General features: G+C 40.1%; 3 protein-coding genes across 8 annotated transcripts in view; 1 reads left to right on the forward strand and 2 right to left on the reverse strand.

Annotated features, from left to right (window-relative positions):
- nf1a (neurofibromin 1a) overlaps positions 1-18,820 on the forward strand; it is a 95,160-nt gene that overhangs the window by 47,769 nt on the left and 28,571 nt on the right. For all 6 annotated transcript variants that reach the window (XM_042415405.1, XM_042415407.1, XM_042415406.1 and 3 more), the window contains 5 exons: positions 57-215; positions 1,551-1,648; positions 3,544-3,690; positions 3,798-3,944; positions 5,629-5,739. In XM_042415405.1, coding sequence (XP_042271339.1) covers positions 57-215; positions 1,551-1,648; positions 3,544-3,690; positions 3,798-3,944; positions 5,629-5,739 — 662 coding nt within the window. The remainder of the gene's footprint in view (positions 1-56; positions 216-1,550; positions 1,649-3,543; positions 3,691-3,797; positions 3,945-5,628; positions 5,740-18,820) is intronic.
- On the reverse strand, positions 9,137-11,137 carry omgb (oligodendrocyte myelin glycoprotein b). Its single transcript, XM_042413476.1, has 2 exons — positions 10,944-11,137; positions 9,137-10,130 (listed from the first exon to the last, which is right to left on the reverse strand). The coding sequence occupies exons 1-2, from the start codon at positions 11,135-11,137 to the stop codon at positions 9,137-9,139; spliced, it is 1,188 nt and encodes a 395-aa protein (XP_042269410.1).
- On the reverse strand, positions 13,857-18,271 carry LOC121899527 (cell wall integrity and stress response component 2). The gene is made up of 2 exons (XM_042415411.1): positions 18,154-18,271; positions 13,857-17,544 (listed from the first exon to the last, which is right to left on the reverse strand). Exon 2 carries the CDS (start codon positions 17,501-17,503, stop codon positions 16,274-16,276), a length of 1,230 nt encoding a protein of 409 aa, XP_042271345.1. The 5' UTR covers positions 17,504-17,544; positions 18,154-18,271; the 3' UTR covers positions 13,857-16,273.

Here is an 18,820-nt window from a genome sequence, read left to right on the forward strand (position 1 = left end):
CCCGTCATTTTCCCCTCCTTTGTCATCCCCGGCTCCTTCCATCCTCCTTCACACAGGTGGTGAGTCAGCGGTTCCCACAGAACAGCATTGGTGCGGTGGGCAGCGCCATGTTTCTGCGCTTTGTCAACCCAGCAATCGTTTCCCCTTATGAGGCTGGCATCTTGGATAAGAAGCCCCTGCCCAGGATAGAGCGAGGTCTCAAACTCATGTCCAAGGTAAGAGTGATTGGGATGGTCTTGTGATGCAGCTGAATAGAGGTAGTAATCATTGTAAATGGTTTCAGTCCTTCTGTTGCGTCATATATAGTCATCAAGGGGCTGTTTTTGTAACAGCAACATGTGCTAATGATTAAAGCGGCTACAATCAATTTTGTTATGAACTACCAGGTGGATAGAAAACACAAGACAACTGTAACTGCTGAATGTGAAGATAAGCAACAGTTTGCTAAAAGTTCAACATATGAACTTAAAGGATAAGGCTGGTGATTTTCTACCAACCATGACAAGGTTGGTAACAATCGATGCCTTAGGTCGTTTAGTTTCATATGATACCAGTATCTTCACTCTCCCACTACAGCCTCTGAAAGGTAGTGTTGCGTTAATCGCGGTTTTTTTGGGTTTTTTTTAAACATGTTAAATACTTCAAATTAATTAAAAAATGAACACATTAATTTTAAGAGTATCGTATGTGTATCCAAAGCCTGATATATCTCATTCCTCTGTGCCGTAGATCGTTGTCGTCCAATAACTATTAAAAACACAGTGAGTCAGTCAGTGAGCCACACCACTGCACTGGCTGACATGTTCCTTCATCCATCCATTCATTTGTGTAAATAAATAAATTATATGTAATACGGTCAAAACTAACTGCTGGGATATGCACAAAAAGCCTTAGTTGGTACAATGTGCTGTCTGACCACGTTGGAGGGCAAAAGTGTTTATGGTCATTCTGAACGGCTACATGCGGGAGCGCTGCAACGATGGATCAATTAGTCCATCGAAAGAAAATTCATGGCAACTATTTTGATAATCGATTCATCGTTTAGGTTATTTTTTAAAGCAAAGATGAAAATGTGAGAAGTTGCTGCTCTTGTTGGTCTTATATGATAGTAGATTAAACATGTACAGGTTTTGGACTGTTTATTTGACATAATGAGACATTTAATGATGCGACCTTGTGAATCCTAGTCTTGGTGTTTAAGCACTCATCATAACTAGATAATGCTTTTGCTGTATGCTGAAACACAGTCTAACTGTATTACAAGTCGACAAGGTTCATCTACTGACTCATTTAATGTTTGCTACTCTCAATGCTAACATCAGCCTACATAAGCTACTGGTCTACCAGACCAAGTCAGTTTATAGTGGAAGAACATTGTGTGTATTGTATTGAGCAAGTATGTGTTTTATTCCTTATTAATACAACTTTTCATTTGTTGAATCTTCTTTCAAAAGTTACATAGACAAAAAGTAGCTAATCTTTTTTTTTTTTTTTGCAATATCTATCTTCCTTTATATTTCATATCTGTGTATTCCTGTCTTTTCCTCCAGATTCTGCAGAGCATTGCCAATCATGTCTTGTTTACAAAAGAAGAGCACATGAGGCCTTTTAATGACTTTGTGAAGAGCAACTTTGATTCAGCCAGGAGGTAAGACACTGATACTGACTCCCCTCTTTCAGTCTCTGAACACAGAAATCCCTGTCACTCAGTTCCCCCCAAATATAACAGTTACAGTCATAAACTCTGGACGTGTTGTATTGCTTTGGGAAGAACTGTCCAATTATAGTTTGGTTAAAAGTATTGCTTTGCTGAAAACTTTGTATGGTGGCATCTGAAAGGGCTAAAACTAGAGGTTGTCATCGCTTCAAAGAAATGGACCCTTGATACTGTATAAATAAAGCAAGAATGCTTAAATATTCAAGGAAATGTGAATGTTAATGTGATAAGAAGTAAATCACACTGGCAGATATAACATTAAATATCAATGAATTTTCATAAATGTCATCTGCATTTTGATGCATTGTAGCCTTTTGGGTTGTACCACTGATATTGACATATGTCTGAGGCCTACATTACCCATAATGGACCTTGACAGCTTGGCATGTGCATAGATGGACCTCAAAGGGGGCTTGAGCAACTGCCCATTTGGCCTCCTGGAGAGAAAGCGCCCTTTCTCTGGGGGTGTTTTTTTAATAAATAAATAAATTCCTGTTATTCCCGCTACATCCAGCGTGACACAGCCCAGCTCCTACGATGATTGGCTGGTCAACATCCGTCATCATCTCGGGGCAGAGTCGGACTGGCCATCCGGAGCTCCAGGAGAAATCCCGGTGGGCCAGTCACTATGTGGGCTGCTAGAGCAAAAACAAGAGCCTCTTTCCTCCCTTGATGTCACCAAACATACAACCCCTTGTTTAGACTGGCTTTTTAACTTTATTTGGGAAAAATAAGCCACACAAGGTAAAAAAAAAGAGGTTATGTCTCTAACAGAGAGAGGTCTTAACGTTTTGGACTTTTCTTCATTCAACCATATTATTAAAATTAACTGGATCAAAACATTTCTAAAAGATCCAGTTAGCATGTGGAGTATAGTACATTTAAACAAATAGATCTAAGCATATATCTTCAAACACTCACATTTAAAACTATTCATTTATGCAAACTCTTCAGTGTTATACCTGATAAAGTAAACCTCATGTGGGTTCATATGTATGTTAATTTTTTGCATATTTCTAGATAACCAAATACCTTTGTTTTTCTTTAGTTTTAAACTCTTTGTCTATATCGTGATAATTCCCTGAAAACTTGTGATTATGATTTCAAAATGTATTGCTTGAAAAATGTTTCTCAATAAAATAAAATTTAAAAAAAATAGAAAGGCCCTACGTCAAATCGGCTTCAGTCAATGCCTGGTGCACTTCCTGGGGGCTTGGTCACCACATGTTGCCACTTCCTGTATCCGTTCTTTCAAATTAAAAGCCCCTCGGTCCAGCCGTATACTAGGTTTTGACCAAGTCTCATTCATTTTCACACTTGTAGTCTTCAGCCCTAACCGAGGCTGACTCAAGTGACATCGCCTGAGGAAATTTATCAGATTTCAAACGGCTCCCTCTAAAGACAAAAAAGGGCTTATACTACTTTTTTCACATATGCACCCAGAAACACACGCTGATGTCAAATCAGTTAGTCTGTATTAGCAGAATGGATTCAACATGACACAAAATGTCTAAGGTTACAAGTTAAAATCCTTCATGACAGTGTCTGTCTATCCAAGTGTTTCTACAAAGCTCTGTTTTCCCCGTACACGCTACAACAACAAGCCAGTGTTTCCACATTTACACACTATGGGTGACGTTTTAGTCTGGACAGAGAGCCAAAACGGAGAGAAAAAGATGCGTTTATGCATTTAACCGGCTTAGTGTGGGCATGGTCTCAGCTCTGAGATGAAAAACGAAGAACCCTGTAACTAAAGCAGTGAGGAGTCTGGTATGGTGTATCCTCTGTGTGTAGGTTGAGTGTGTTCTCTCTCTTCTCCACCACAGGTTTTTCTTGGATATAGCATCTGACTCTCCACCCAGCGACTCTGTCAACCACAGTCTGTCCTTCATCAGTGACGGTAATGTGCTGGCCCTCCACAGACTGCTGTGGAACAACCAGGAGAGGATCGGCCAGTACCTGTCCAGTAACAGGTCAGGATAGATGAGTTTGTAAAGCATAGTGATTATGTGTTCTATTGTATGTTCTCAATACTGTGCCAATCATTTCTGTTAAATGATGATCATGATCTTATTTCCAGGGACCACAAGGCTGTGGGCAGGCGACCTTTTGACAAGATGGCGACCCTCCTGGCCTACCTGGGGCCTCCCGAACACAAACCTGTGGCTGACACCCACTGGTCCAGTCTCAACCTGACCAGCTCCAAGTTTGAGGAGTTCATGACCAGGTAGGCTTACATTACATACATAACATTACATAATGTCTCCTCAAGCCAGAGCTCCTCTCTCTTTACCTTTCACAATAAAAAAGTCACACTGGGAGATTCTAAGTCTCTGCTGAGCCTCATCTCTCTTTTCATTATGTAGCTGTGATGTTTAATTTTTACATAGACTGATACTTAAGTGTGAAATGTGTTTCCACAGTGTGTGCATTGGCCATGCCATGTGATACATTATATAGTCAGAATATATTCAGGATGTTGGGGGAAATTAAAAATTGTTGGATGTTATGGGACAGAGTGAACTCAGCAGCCACATATTTCTTTGTTTAATATCTTCAGGTTAGGCTAACCCATTGTTGCTAACTTTGGAGCTAACCAGTCTGTGCTGTACATTTACTGCCAGACTGACAACTTATTGTTAACTTTTGCCTCTACTCCACTCACGTTCACCATCACTTTTCTGCCACTCTCTCTTTCCAACTCGCTACGCACACATATTATGCACTGCCATAGAGAGAGCTACATTACCAGTAGTTTCCTAGGCAACAACACACAGGTTGACTCATGTTTCAGAACAGCACTGCACAGAGGCTCCAAAATGCTATTGTTTTCTGAATGGATGGATATTTGGCGATATTTTTGGCATTAAAAAAATATTTCTTTGGCCTGGCGGGGGTCTCGTTGTTATGATTATAGGAGAAACACTGATTCAGTAAATGTTCAGTAAACGCTCAGTAAACATTGAGTACAGTTAGACCTACAGTTAGACCTAGCAGTCTCCATTAGGTTGGGCAAGTTCAAAGTTGTGAAAACCATGGGAGTGTTTTTGAAAAATAATTCGGTAATTTCTTTTGCTGACCGGCCGCCGCAGGAAGTAATGGATTAATCCTGGAAGGCTATTGATGTAGCACTTTTCTCCTTATGAAAGTAACACAGTGATTATTCGACCAATAAGAGTTTGGTCAGACGAGAGCATATCGACCAACTAATCAACCAGCCGACCAGGACACTAGAGCCCATCACTTCCATTGTAAGTGCATTATGAAGGGATCTTCTAATGGTCAGTATGACGGGAGGAATGATTACAGCAAGAAAAACCTATTTCACTGTTTGTTTGGACACCTGACTGCTAAAAAATTGTGAACCCATCCTTTAAAGGAAGATGTATCTAATTCATAGTCTAAGTAAGATTTCAAAAATCTTTTATTTTCTCCATTGTGACTTTTCTTCCTGTGTTTCTGTTGCAGCATTTGTTTATATTCTTACGCTTTATCCAGCTTTGTGATTTCTGATGTGACCAAATCAAAACAGTACATTTTGGATTGCCTTCTGATAGTAATACAAAGTCCATTTTAGGTGTTTTTCTGTGGCCTTTTGTTTCTAACTTTATCACTCTTTGCAATACAGAAAATACTGCTTGCTAGTGCAGCTGGCAAATGCTGTGATATGATGGAAGATGTGCGTTCAGGTGCATGCACTGTAGCTTACAGATGTCTTCTGTGTTTAGGTCTGATTCCTCCTCCTGTTTCCATTTCAGAGTTTCTCTGAAATGTGAAATGTGTCTTCTGGCACTTGCCAGTCCATCATTGTAAATAAGAAACCTGTTGATTTGTACAACAGCACTGGGTCATAAACCCTGTCAAATAAATGAAGGTGTGACTGATGCTAAGCTGTATGGTTTGTCATGTAGGCACCAGGTCCATGAGAAGGAGGAGTTCAAAGCCTTGAAGACCCTCAACATCTTCTACCAGGCAGGAACCTCCAAGACCGGCAACCCAGTCTTCTACTATGTGGCCCGCAGGTAAGCCTTCAACTTAGTCTTTTTTTTTTTTACGCTTCCTTGTCGTCTTTATTGTCTGGTTATTGCTTTTGAAGTTTGTGATAGTATAAAACAGTTCTTGATCGTATTTCTGCATTTCTCCAAAAGGTTTAGCAATGGAAGTTTTAGCATAAGTAAATGCATAAGTTTGCACAAATTCTGATGATGATAGCAGCTTATGCAAACAGTCACCAACAATAAAAGATAAGTTAAGCATGCTGTGGAGAATGGTTGGCACTGAAGTATACATGCTAAGTTGTATATGACTAAAACATTAAAACTGTGTTAAATTGCTATGAAGTGGTGGAAGAGGACTGAACTTAGAGACTGTTAATTAGTAGCAGCTTGTGATACCTTTGAACTTGGAAAGGCTTTTCTTCCTCAGGGCTTCAGCAAGTGTAGAATTGTGTTTTTGTCTCTGTACTCTGGATAAAAATACATTTGTAAAAGCAGTAAGGCTGCATTCAGACCATATTTAGCACTACGGTGCAGGGGGGGCTGCAATGGTGGGGGCACGTTGTTTGAGATAACGCTGAGACAATCAAATACAATCCAGGAAGTTGAGTTGGAGTTACAGATGAATGCATTTAAGGACTTATCAGAAGCCAAAAACACAGCACAGTGGGATGTGATGTGGGGTTGCATTCAGGTTCAACTTTTTGCTGGGCAGCCGCTGCAGTTTTTTGCTGAGCCCTGTGCGGTCCCCACTCCTGCAGCCTAAACGCTCTGCCCCCATTCAAATGGATGGGAAGGCTGCCATTTTTTCATGCTTTGCCGGATTTGGTCTGAACATGGCCTAAATGCAACAAATCACACAGTGACCAGAAAAATAGAAACCCTAGTACTCTGTAATGCAATAGAATACAACAAATGATAAATACTGTCTTTGTAAAACTGGTAGTGTTATATTTTTGTATTGGTTTACATTATATTGTAAGGTGTTTCTAATATTTTTACTCCTTTCTATATAATGTAGTCCAATATTATAACTTCACAACCTGCTATAGAATTGAATCAACACACCAACTGATGAATTTGTGAGCATGAAGGTGCATTTTTGACTTTGCAGATAGTAACAGTCCCAACTCAGTGTCAACTTCGCTGCTTTTTTTTGGAGCTGTCAGTCATATCACATGGTCTTCATTAGCATGTTTTGTCAACCTCAAATATGGAGTTTACTTAGTTGTCATGGAGAGGGTTCTGCTGATGTCAGCAGATATCAACAGAATGTCAGCTGACCCTTGCTGAACTGAAAAAGTTACCACTTGACTTATCAACTCTCTGCTCAGTCTTAAATCTGCCTCTGTACCAACAAATCAGCTTTCAGAGCCTAATAACTGTTTCATAGTAGGTCAATCCATACAGAGGTAGGGAAAGCCCACTGTAATAGCTGGAATTCCCATTAAGCTTTCAGAGCAAAGCACATACATGTGTTATTCTTCTTTTTAATTACCACTAATGATAACTTTTTGTATTATGTCCATAAACTGGGTCCTTTGTCTTTTTTTCTGTTTGGATACACAGACATTTTGGTCCATCTGCACTCAGTAACAAAGACGTGGGCAAGCACACTTCTTGACCTCAGAGAAAAAAACTCTGCTGTCTGGCTGCTTGAACTCACATATGATGCCTTTGCTGATGGTGAACATGTTTATCAGGAGTTCTGATCCAGTCATTTCTTTACTACCATTTTAGATCTTGGAAAATCAAAAAATCATTCCATAAAGTGTAGGTTAGAAAAACAAATAATTAGTCATGAGCGCTAGGTCTGTCTTTATTCAGTGAGCGTTTTATTCACAAAACATTCAACTGAATCTCTGCAAAGTCAGCAGTCCATCTGGAAGTCTACAGATTTGAATAACAGCCAGGTGCAAGTAGAGTTCTGTTTTCAGTTCAGTCAATAAATCACACAAAGATTGATAATATTTCTCTTCTTTATTACATCAGTAGTCTTTAGGTCTTTCTACTTGGATTAAAAGAATGGTAATGTGTTGCTGCACCAGGTCCTAATTTAAGGCTCAAGTTCACCATGCTGATAGCTGTAAAAATGTGAAACTTAATACAGATCCCGACATGCTGAATTCTTTAACCTCAGGATCCATAATGTCCGCCACTGACTCTTTTTATGTATCGCTTTAGAGGGAAAAAATTTAGGGGTTGCCACTTAAAAGAACTAAAAGAATAATGTGAGTCATCAATCAGGGAGCCCGTGATTTTAAAATCATATTTTCAGTCATAGAATGTGACTTTTCCCAAACGCTCTTCCATACCTGTCAATCTTAACCATGGTATAAATGTGGAACGGAGTGATGAAAAAGACCTCTGTGCTCTGCGCCTCTCAGCTCGCTTACAAGCTGGGCTGTATACGACTAACTCCTGATCCAGACCAGAGCACTTCCTCTGCTGCTGCCCTATCAGGAGCCATTCTTTACCAGGACTGGTCAGTTAGAGCACGGAATACTAAAGATACTGTCAGCCCATTTTAGAATGGACTGTAAATGACCTTACAGTAAAAAAAAAAAAAAATAGCACCAGCATCAACATTCTGATTTAGAAACACAGTAACAGCTTACTAAACATGACAATAAAAGAGCTTCTTCTGGAATCTTTGACAGGAATACAAAAGAATTCTTGTCTTTGTGGAAGTTCTTGACGGGCCAGCTTACTCTTTCTTTTCAGCAAGATGATTTTGTGCTTTGGTTTTTCTTCTTGAAGTTCATTTTAGTTGCATACAGTATTAAATCATCAGGGATTCATGGCATTACACTGGAACAATGTTTATTCTTTTTTTACAATCCTATGACTATTCTATGAATTCTTCATTTTTTTTATCTTGAATTTGACCTACAGTAGCCCTTTATTGGTAACCTTTTTCCTATTTCTCCGTACAGACTTTTTATGTTCCTCACTGCTCAGTGACAGAGTGAGTTAGGTGTGGCAATAAGGGGCTGTGGAATGTTATATAGTGTGTGTTGTCAATCCTGTTTGAAATGGCTCAGCGGGACTAATTGTAGCACAGGCATCAATATTATAAAGAAAGCATAGAGCACAGAAGACTATCAGTGCACAAGCATTATACTGAGAGTTGAGCATTGACATTAGCACGCCAGTTGAATCATATATTCCGATATTTTGAATTGTTTTCTGTCTTGTAAGTTTATACAGTTCATCTTTGTATACAAGAATTTGAAAGACATTGTCATGTTGTACATGTTCAGCTAGTCGGAAAGAAGGTGATAACGTTGATAAAAGTGACAGAAGGCAGTAACAGTTGCAACAGTTTTACCAGGGAAATGAAAATGGAGGTGCTAAGTGGAGTTGCTTGGTCATACGTTCACTGTCCATAATAATCCAGTAAGCAGAGTATTTGTGTATCTAGTCAAGGTGTTTTCAGAAGGATGTGACTCATGACTACAATAGTCAGGGTGACAGTTTGTTGAGTCTCACAGAGAAGTCCACGGCCTTTATTCCGTGAGTTAGCTACTTTGGGCTTCTTTGTTGAAGACTGTGGGCGCGCTGTTGTGCTTGTATGTGTGGAGAAGCTCTCAAAACTTGTAGAAGACGTCCAGACAAACACCATATGGTCCCCAGATTCATTTACACCTCTTTTGTCCTGATAGATTCCAGTCTCAAAAAGCGCAGACTTTGCTTGGTAACTGGACGTGGCCTCTGCAGTCCTTGCGGGCGATTGAGCATCATGCTCTTCACCATCACTGTTAACCCAGAGCGGTGGCTCTGTGAACAGCGCAGAGTGCCACTCCCCCCCTGGTGTCGCCAGATGGGCTTGACCACAGATAGGTCTTGTGTAACAGGGGCAGCCCAAGACAGTCGCATGGGACCGCTCGGCCCACCTCAGGAGCCTCGTTATGTTTTCCTCCTCCTCACAAGCCCAGGGGTTATCCCCAAGAGTCATCAGCTGCAGCCCCCTCAGCTTATCAAAGATCCCTTCAGACAGCCAGGAGAAGCGATTAGCATGCAAGTAGAACTGAGTCAACCTGTGCAGTCGATCCAAGGATCCAGGCAGGATCTGCACCAGATAGTTATGTGACAAATCGATGCTCTCCAAGTTGTGCGGCATATTTGTGGGCACAGTCCAAAACCTGTTGTAACTGAGATTGAGAGTTTGGAGACTCGGCAGCGTGTTGTTGATGAAGACCACTCTCTCCAGTTCATTGTCTGACACGTCCAGTACTTTCAGGTTCCAGTGATAAGCTGTGTCGTTTTTGTCCAGCGAGCGTAGATGATTCCCTGCCGCTCGGAGGTCCCACAGAGACCGCGGCAAAGCAGGAGGCAGGCTCTCCAGGCGGTTGTAGGACACATCCAGAGTTCGCAGGTGGGCATAGTGGCTGAGCTGGTTGTCCAGACCCTGCAAGCTGACAGAAGAATGTAATATTTAAAAAAAAAACACACACATATATACACACACACAGTCAACAAGATCCTTACTCTGTTGAGGTTTTGTTTAGAAAGCTGCTTTATGTTGCCAGTTGACCTAATCGTACAAACTGTTAAACAACTGTAAATGTTACTTTTGCAGCCCCCGTGGCCACAGGTTAGGATTATAGTATATAACACATAATGTAGCAGTAGCACAAGTGAAGACTAGTCTTAAAATCAACAAACTGACTGTCTGACTTTAGGCAGACATTGTTGTGTAACTGACGTTTATTAAAAGTAGCTAACATTAGCCACCATAAGCTGCTGCTCATTACCAGACCAGAAATTCATGAGCAGTTATTATTACTCATGAGTTGAACTTTCATTTGTAACAGGAAGAATGTGCTATTTCTGTTCTCGCAAACCACAGTATATGAACACGTCATCATTCTGACTCTTTACACTCCAAGTCTGAAAGCAGTTGAGATGATGAGCTGCTCTCCTCTGTCTAATTTAGTCATGCGAGAGACAGAATCTTATCTGGGACAGCTACATATTTTTATCATTAAAGTCCTGCTTGCTGCAACCAGCAGTGTTATTAGGGGAAGTGAGGAAGACTTCACATTTAAATGGATGTTAGTGGCCTTTTGTGTTTACCGTTCACACACCGGCTAGCTGTCTGTCCTTTCAAACCCTAACCTTAAAGAAAAAAAATAGAATTTCTGTTTCCTTGTAAAGCACAGAAAACCCTTTCTGGCCTGCGGAGGAGGTGTGAAACCAAATGACATAGCACAGCTGCATCTGCTTACCTATTAAAAGAGAGGTTGAGAAAGCGAATGTTATGCTGCAGACCAGGTGGCAGCTTGGTTAGGCCTCGCGAGGAGCAGTCCACCACACGGTGTCCCCGGCTGCAGGAGCACACAGGGGGGCAGATAGACAGCACCCAGCCCCCCAGCAGCCCACACAGCAGCAGGAGAAGCAGACAGGCAGCAGAGGCAGGCATGGTCAGGGCTCTAGAGTGAGGTAGGGAAGACAATGAGAGAGAGAGATAGGGTTGGAGGATGAATAAAGTGATGTTAAATGGGGGACAGTGTGAGGTTTTACATGTAATGGCTTTAATTTTCCATATTTATTGCAGGAAGTCCAATAGAATGGATTGGATAAACTGATATTTAAATTAATAGCAAGCCTCTCACTTTGCTGCTACACTGTGACAGTTTCTAATATATATTCCATTGCTTAATAGGTGGTAGAGGCAGTCCATTGGGCTTGCTGGGTTTACAATTTCTTTAGACAGTCAGTTGTGTTCTCCATCTCTTTCATGTCCAACCTGCTCCAACAATGAAAAAAAAAAAAGAATCCAAATTCAAAGTAAGTGCTTACACTGCTTTAGACTTACTGTATTTCTCCATGTTGCGTCCACACCAGTTCAAAATTCTATTTATGGCGTCTTCTTAAAATTACACATTATTACAGTTAAACTAAGGATGAATGTCAGAACACACACACACATATATAATTATTATTATTATTATAATATATATTATAGAATGATTTTGTGAGAATGTGTTGCATTATTGCAATGAAATCTTGCATGAACTTAAGAAATAAATATGGAGCTAGAAGCTTCCTGTAGTCAGTCTTTTGCCATTAGCAAAGGGACTTCAGGTTTGGAATAGTTGGTCTAGACTGAAATATCTCTACAATGGTTCCCACATGTTCAGTCATTTGCTTTATGACCAAATATCTCAAAGGATTGACATCAGCCTCAGCTGTACCTCGTGTTTAGTGCTAATTAGCTATTGTTAGCATGATGACCGTGGTAAATATTATTTACTAAACATCAGCATGTTAACATCGTCATCGTGAACGTGTTGGCACGTTGACATTAACATTTAGCTCAAAGCACAGCTGTGCCACAGCACATCCTCACAGAGTCAGTTATATTCAGTGAGGAAGAAAGGTGAAACACAGTGTTGGAGTGAGTTTCTAGGTTGTGACACTACATGTAGCAAGCTGTCTGCTGAGTTTTTGTTTTCAGATTTTGTCATCTGCAAAGTTTTTGCTTAGATTAGGTTTGATTTATTTTGTTGACTACTTTTCATGATCTTGTCTTTGAGCTTCTCAACATGAAAGCATGAACTTGAAAATCCCAAATTTTCAAAAATGATTTGGGCATCACAGATGCTCAGTTCAGGTTCTTGATCTGCTCACACTGTAAGAGCCCCAATTCATCAACAAATGCCAAAATGCCCTTCCTCTAAGCATTGCTGGCAATCTCAATAATTAATTTAAGACCAAAACTGTGGTTTTAATTTTGCATTCTGAGCCCACCTATGCAAATGATATGAGATGTGAGCTTTTGAAAGTTAAGATCGATTCATCAATTTAAGAGTCACTTTGAAAACAGTGTTTTATATGTATGAACTACAGCAGAAATGGAGTGCAGCCGGTGTCAACACATTACTTAAACTCTGGCCATCCGTCTGACTGTCCTGCGAGGACCAGCCCTGTGCTTAAGTGGGACAGATAGCTTAGCTTTCTGCTCCTGATGCATTCTATAAAGGTGCTAGTCCTCCCGAGTGCCAACCGGCTTGAAGCACTGCCAGTGGAACGGGAGCTCAGAATGCTGCAGTAAGACTGAATTCATTGAGGACGATGCACTGTCTGTCTGTCTGCAACTGCAGACACACTGCTCTAAAAGACCGGAGGTGCATGTGTGTGTTTGTGTTTCCAGAGGCAGGACAGTGTGACATGCTAACACCCTTGAAAGATATTCCAGAAACGTCCTCACGCTGTGGCATTGTTCGGTTGATGATCGCAGCTGATGCTTGCTGTGATTGTGCCTTTTATTATGGTATCCCTCTGCATGTTTTTAAAAAAAATACTGTAATATCACTTTTTGAATCTCTTCACTGATTATTAAATGAGAAATCTGCATAGTGACAGAGCCTCATGAGCCAGAACAACATTACACTGTAGTTTACTGCATCATTATGATTTAGAATGAAATACCTCACTGCCCTGCCCATCAGGTGTATGTGGGTCGTTCTTTTTTTCCCTTATCTTTCCATTTTGAAATCACTCACCTCATCCTCTCTAGTGTTTGTCTGTCATCTCTCCTTTTTCCTGTCGTCTCCTCCTCCAGCTCCAGCAGTTTTTTTTTTTTTTTTCCCCCTTGAGTCTTTATTAGTTCTCTGTTGTTGAAAGGTAATGGTCTCAAGCTCTTTTTTCTGGCTGTTGTGGATGTTGTGGCGTGGCACTAAACATGCTGCCTGCTAGCACCGACCCCCATCCTGCTCACCGCTCTGCAGGCTCCCAATGCAGCTGGAGGTCCGGGTTGGGATAAGGAGAGGTGCATAGAGGAGAGAGAGAGAGAGACAGAGAGAATTGCAGCAGCAAGCCGGCCCACTCTGCTGCTGATGAGGCAAGCAAGAGGTGGAATTGTGTGTGTGTGTGTGTGTGTGTGTGTGTGTGTGTGTGTGTGTGTGTGTGTGTGTGTGTGTGTGTGTGTGTGTGTGTGTGTGTGTGTGTGTGTTGACAACAATCTTTCTATATCTAGGCCCTGCATGCCTCACAGCAGCAGCTCTCTGTCCCTCCCGTGCACATGCACAGACTTGATGAAACAATAGCTCTTAGTTTGTCATTGTGTTACACAGCACACCATATTGTTTTCACAATTTCTCATGGGTTTCATTTACCCTCTATTTTGGGTTACAAAACTACCTGAGCTGCACTTTATGTTAACAATGGATCCAATGACATGTGATGTTAAACTCACCCAAACCAGAGCTAAAAGGAGTGCATTTTCCTTTTAAACACAACTCATACAGCTTGCAAGTGAGGAAAAAAGTCAGATAATTCAGGATTATTTATTTCTAATTAATAAAAGGTATGCAGCTTTTAATGAAAAGTATACAGTGCCAGTAAAAAGTTTGGACATGCCTTCCCATTCCCTTGAATGAGAGATGTATCCAAACTTTTGACTGGTACTGTACATAGTATACATATTGCACTAGACAAACCAACAGAGGCGAGCTTATGACCAGAAGGTTATTGGTTCAATCTCTGGATTAATCTGGGTGGGGAAAGTGAAAAAGCAGCACTTGCCCCTCCCTCATTACTACTATGGAGGTGCCCTTGAGCAAGGCCCTCAACCCCAACCACAGCTAGCATGTGGTTGGGGTATCCAATGGTGATACTGTTGTTGTTGTTTGTGACATCCTGTTTGTGACATCCTGTAGAAGCCACAACCACTGAGAGGCATATGATAACCAACAATTTCACAAGGCTTTTTTTCTTCAAACCTTCAACATTCATAATTCTTTTCAGATACAATTAATCAAACACAACGCAAATTAAACATATATATATTTTCAAAAAAAAAACCCCAAAACAATCATGTTTGTATGTATTGCAATGCAATGAGATAAGCAATCAAAATAAAAGCACCTTCTTCTTCTCATGACCTTTGACCTCTCATGACTTATAGCCTAGAAGTGACATCATGTGGGGGGGGGGGGGTCTCTGTTTTGTGATGGTGGTGCCCACACTCACATCCCCTGACACACTAGAGAAACAAATTTGTCTTGTAAGAAGAGTCTCTAGATTTATTGCACAAGCTTCACAAAACAATACAATTAGTCATGAGAAAATGTCATCTTCAAGACAGATGTTGGGAAATTTGCTCTTGAAAAATTCTTATGAAAGTTTTGAAACAAGACGTATATAAATACAAAGAACTGTAACTTGTGTGAGATGGACTGATGCCTCATGCCTCCTCTGTTGATGAGCTAAGTTGTAAGCTAAAATATAGAAATATGCCGTTTGTATTTAGCATTTCGTATAAATTTTTCAATCAATTTATTGAAAAACAAATCAACAGTGTAACTGAAAATGCAAATAATCATTAGTTTCAGAACTAGCTGCTTTGTAGCCTGATAATAGGTGTTTTTCATGGCAAGAAAAGACTTAAGAAAAAATATTTATAGAAGAAATGCCTGCTCATCACAGCCAGCATGTTCCACTTTTAATAGACTGATAGTAAGAAATAAGCTTGGCTGGCTGGGCTGGCTAAAGATTGTAAGTCACAAGAAAACAGACATTTAGCAAAAAACTCTTTGTGATAATGTGTAAAACATAGATGGGTTTCCACATATCCACCTAAAAAACAAACAAAGAGAACACACAGATTCAATCCACTATGAAACATGGAAATGTGGAAAAACATTAAAAAAAAAAGCATGACACAGGATAAAAACAGTAAAAGTTCAAATAACTTATTTACATTGTGGTCCTGGTTCTGATCCAAATTATGACAACCGCAAGACCAGACATCTGCTACATCACTAACTGTAAGTTGTTGCATACAGATTATTTACAGTAGACACAGTATTACTCATTATACAAATTGTAGATTTTTACAAAAAGACTAAATACATTCACACATCTCTTCTATTTCCTTTTCATTAAATAAAACATTTTCACACCATGTATCATATCAAGCTAACTAAGCTAACTTAGCCAGGGGTACTGTTAAAACCACCTTGCTTATTAAGGAGTAAGATCATAAATATGTAAAATTTGTATTTTTATCTATACATATTCTACTTTTACTAAATTTGAGGTGTATATAATAATGTTAATAATCTGAAACCTAAATTGCTGCTCACTAGCTTGGTTTCAGATAAAATAATCTGAAACCAGGCTAGTTGTCTTTCAAAATTAATGTAATATTGACACAGGTGCTTTGTCACTTTGCTTTTGTAAAGTAAAAGAAGATGCAGTGACATAGAATATAAAACAAAACCCTGGAAAAATTGACCACATCCTTTACAACTTATTATAAAACCTAATTACATGGAATAGTACAGCTTTTGTTGAAATACAATGGTTTTGACAATCTCAAAAGGCCAAGTTATCAATTTTTTTTTTAAAAAGTCTTTTCAAATTTTGCAGTAATGACCGAGATCAACATCGCTTCTCTCTTGTTGTTGTGATTTCCTCTGCACAAGGACAAGTTAATCACTTCCCTGTGATCACAGTCACTGCACTTGCTGCCTAGAAACCAGTGAAAGTGGAGCCTTAGGGATTATGCATGTCTACTGGATGCATTAGGTGGTTTGGAGATTTAGTTCAATTAAAGTTGCCCAAGGCCATCATCTTTCTTTGCCGTAGCATTTTCCACAGTTTCAGATGGAGTAGGGGGATCACTGAGGTTTGCAGTCTTTGAATTTTCATTGGTGGACAGTGCATCATTCGTTTGTGAAGAGGTCACAGAGACAGAATTTTCAACAGTCTCTGTGGCATCTCCTGTGCTTTTCATTTCTGGACCAAGTGCAGCAGTCCCATTGCTTTCTTTTACATCATTTTCATCTACCTTTTGTTCAAATGAACTTCTTTCATGTTTACTTCCAAAGGTTGTACCTGGCCTAATTTCTTCTAACTCCTCATCTGTTTCTGGGAGCAAGGACAACCTTTTGGATAGTCTCTGAGGCAGGAAGCTGGAAAAAGAAACTCGGTTAGATGACCTCAGTGTTATTTGGCCATTGTCAGTTCCACCCTGTAGAAATGGTGAAGGTCCGGCCCAGTCACTAGTTGTTATCTGCTGCCTCTGAAGCTTTCGTTTCTTTATAAAGATGAAGAGGAATCCAACCATCATCAATACCAGGGCTCCACCTATTAGCCCTGCCACTACTGTACCGGGGTTTGTTCCCTTGTTGGCCCCTTTTCGCCCCTGTTTTCCTTTATCTTGTTTTTCCTTTTCCTTGGTGGTGTGGATGAATGGTGTCTTTGTGGTGGTCTTTGAGGTTTTGTATAAACCAGTGGACTGTGTAGCATCACTACTTGAGACTGGGAGTGTATTTGTAGATACAGGCTTGTTAGATGAGGTTGGAGTAGAGATGTTGTCTGTAGACTGTGTCAGACTTGTGGAAGAATGGGTCGTTTTATCGCTAGTGAAAAGGGAAGTCGACATCTTTCCTGCCTCTTGGCTTTGGGTGGAGCTGCTTAGCATTGGAGGTGCCGGTGTAGGTGTGGTTTCATTGGTGGCTTGATTGCTTACAACCATTGTTGCTGATGTTGTGCTGCTTGACTGAGACAACATGGAATAGGCTGAAGTTGCTGTTGGGTGAATATCTGGTGAGAGTGTCTTAGAAGGCATTGTTTGAGTTGCTGGCAGTGAAGGTGTGGTACTGGTTAGATTTACATCAGGCATGGTGGATGGTGTTGAGTTGGACATCATTGTCACCTGGTCATGAGTGAAGTCTCTCGTTGTCTCACCTGTTGTCATGGTGATGCTGTCATTCTGGCTGCTTGCTTTTAGTGGCAGCATGCATATGAAAATCAGGCTTATGAAATTGATAGTCATAGTTTTCTTCTGCCTTCTGGATGCTTGCTGAGTCTTTGTAGCTAGAACAGAGGAAGTTATTTTATCAGAGATGCACAACATGGAATTTGCACAAATACTGTCTAATGAGGAAATAGCTGAAGGGAGTTTGAGCAAAAAAGGGTGGTGTTGCGAAATGTAACTGATGTTGCATAATTTCCTCAAAATGCAACTCTAAATAGGCAATGTTTCAAAGTATTTTTGAAGCACGACAGTCAACAGTGTCATCTGACTTGCATTCGTTTCTCCACTGGTCTTTTAGTTACATTTTACAGTATTAAATTATCTTAAACTAAAGGAGTTTTCAGTTTAATTAAAAAAGTATGAACTTGGTTTGATAATTTTTGCTTTCTTGTTTCTTTTAGATTGATGCCGGAGAAAAAGTGTCCATACAAAAGTGTATTAAAACTTAGAGCAGGGGAACAAATCTATGTACAGACAACATTTATATAGTTGATGGATTGAAACAGTCCCACCACCACAACTAAACTGTAACAATCATGACTAAGTCACCTTAGAGCCATTTGTAATTGTGAAATGATAATGACAAAGTTGATTAAAAACAAGCGCCCAAGATATTGGGTTGATCTAAGACTACATTATTAATTCAAATTATTAAAAAATGTACTTACCAATGTCCTTCTCAGAAAACCTCCGAAACCCGTTAGCTGTGTCAAACCAGGATGTATTAAATGTTAAAAAGGCGTGGGATATGATACCCGTTGCCCGCCTGGCAGGACGTCACTTTTAATGAAAGCAGGAACTTGAGGCATATAAGGCTCTGCTCTGTTGAAATGTTTAGACTGATTCTTGTCTCATTTACAGGAAGTGTGAGATGTCTCAGACTGCCTGTGGTAAATATAGCAGTTCATGTTTCACACCAAAAACCTAACTACACCGAAGCTAAACCATCAAGAAACAAAACAGACTTGTTGAAAGTGAAACTAAATTAATGTCAGTGAAAATGTGCCCAGTAACTTGACTTCAATGATCTCAAAGGCACAAACATTTAAATTGTACTGTACATGTAGGCCTGATGGCTTGCACATACTTTTAAGATCCTTACAGCCATTATGATCAGATCATACAAAACTCTATATTCTGTTGATTCATCAAGCATGGTGACCAGAGCAATGGACGCACATCCACGCTGAGGGTTGATCTAGCTGCTATTTCAGCTAGGCATGTGAGCATGGACATTACTTACTTTTTTAAAAGTTGTTGAATCAATAAACTCTGCATAAATCAAACACTTGCCATAAAAAGTATGCTCCTATTCATGTTAACCAAGCCATTGAG

Source organism: Thunnus maccoyii, chromosome 6 (genome assembly GCF_910596095.1).
Source record: "Thunnus maccoyii chromosome 6, fThuMac1.1, whole genome shotgun sequence".
Lineage (NCBI taxonomy): Eukaryota > Metazoa > Chordata > Actinopteri > Scombriformes > Scombridae > Thunnus > Thunnus maccoyii.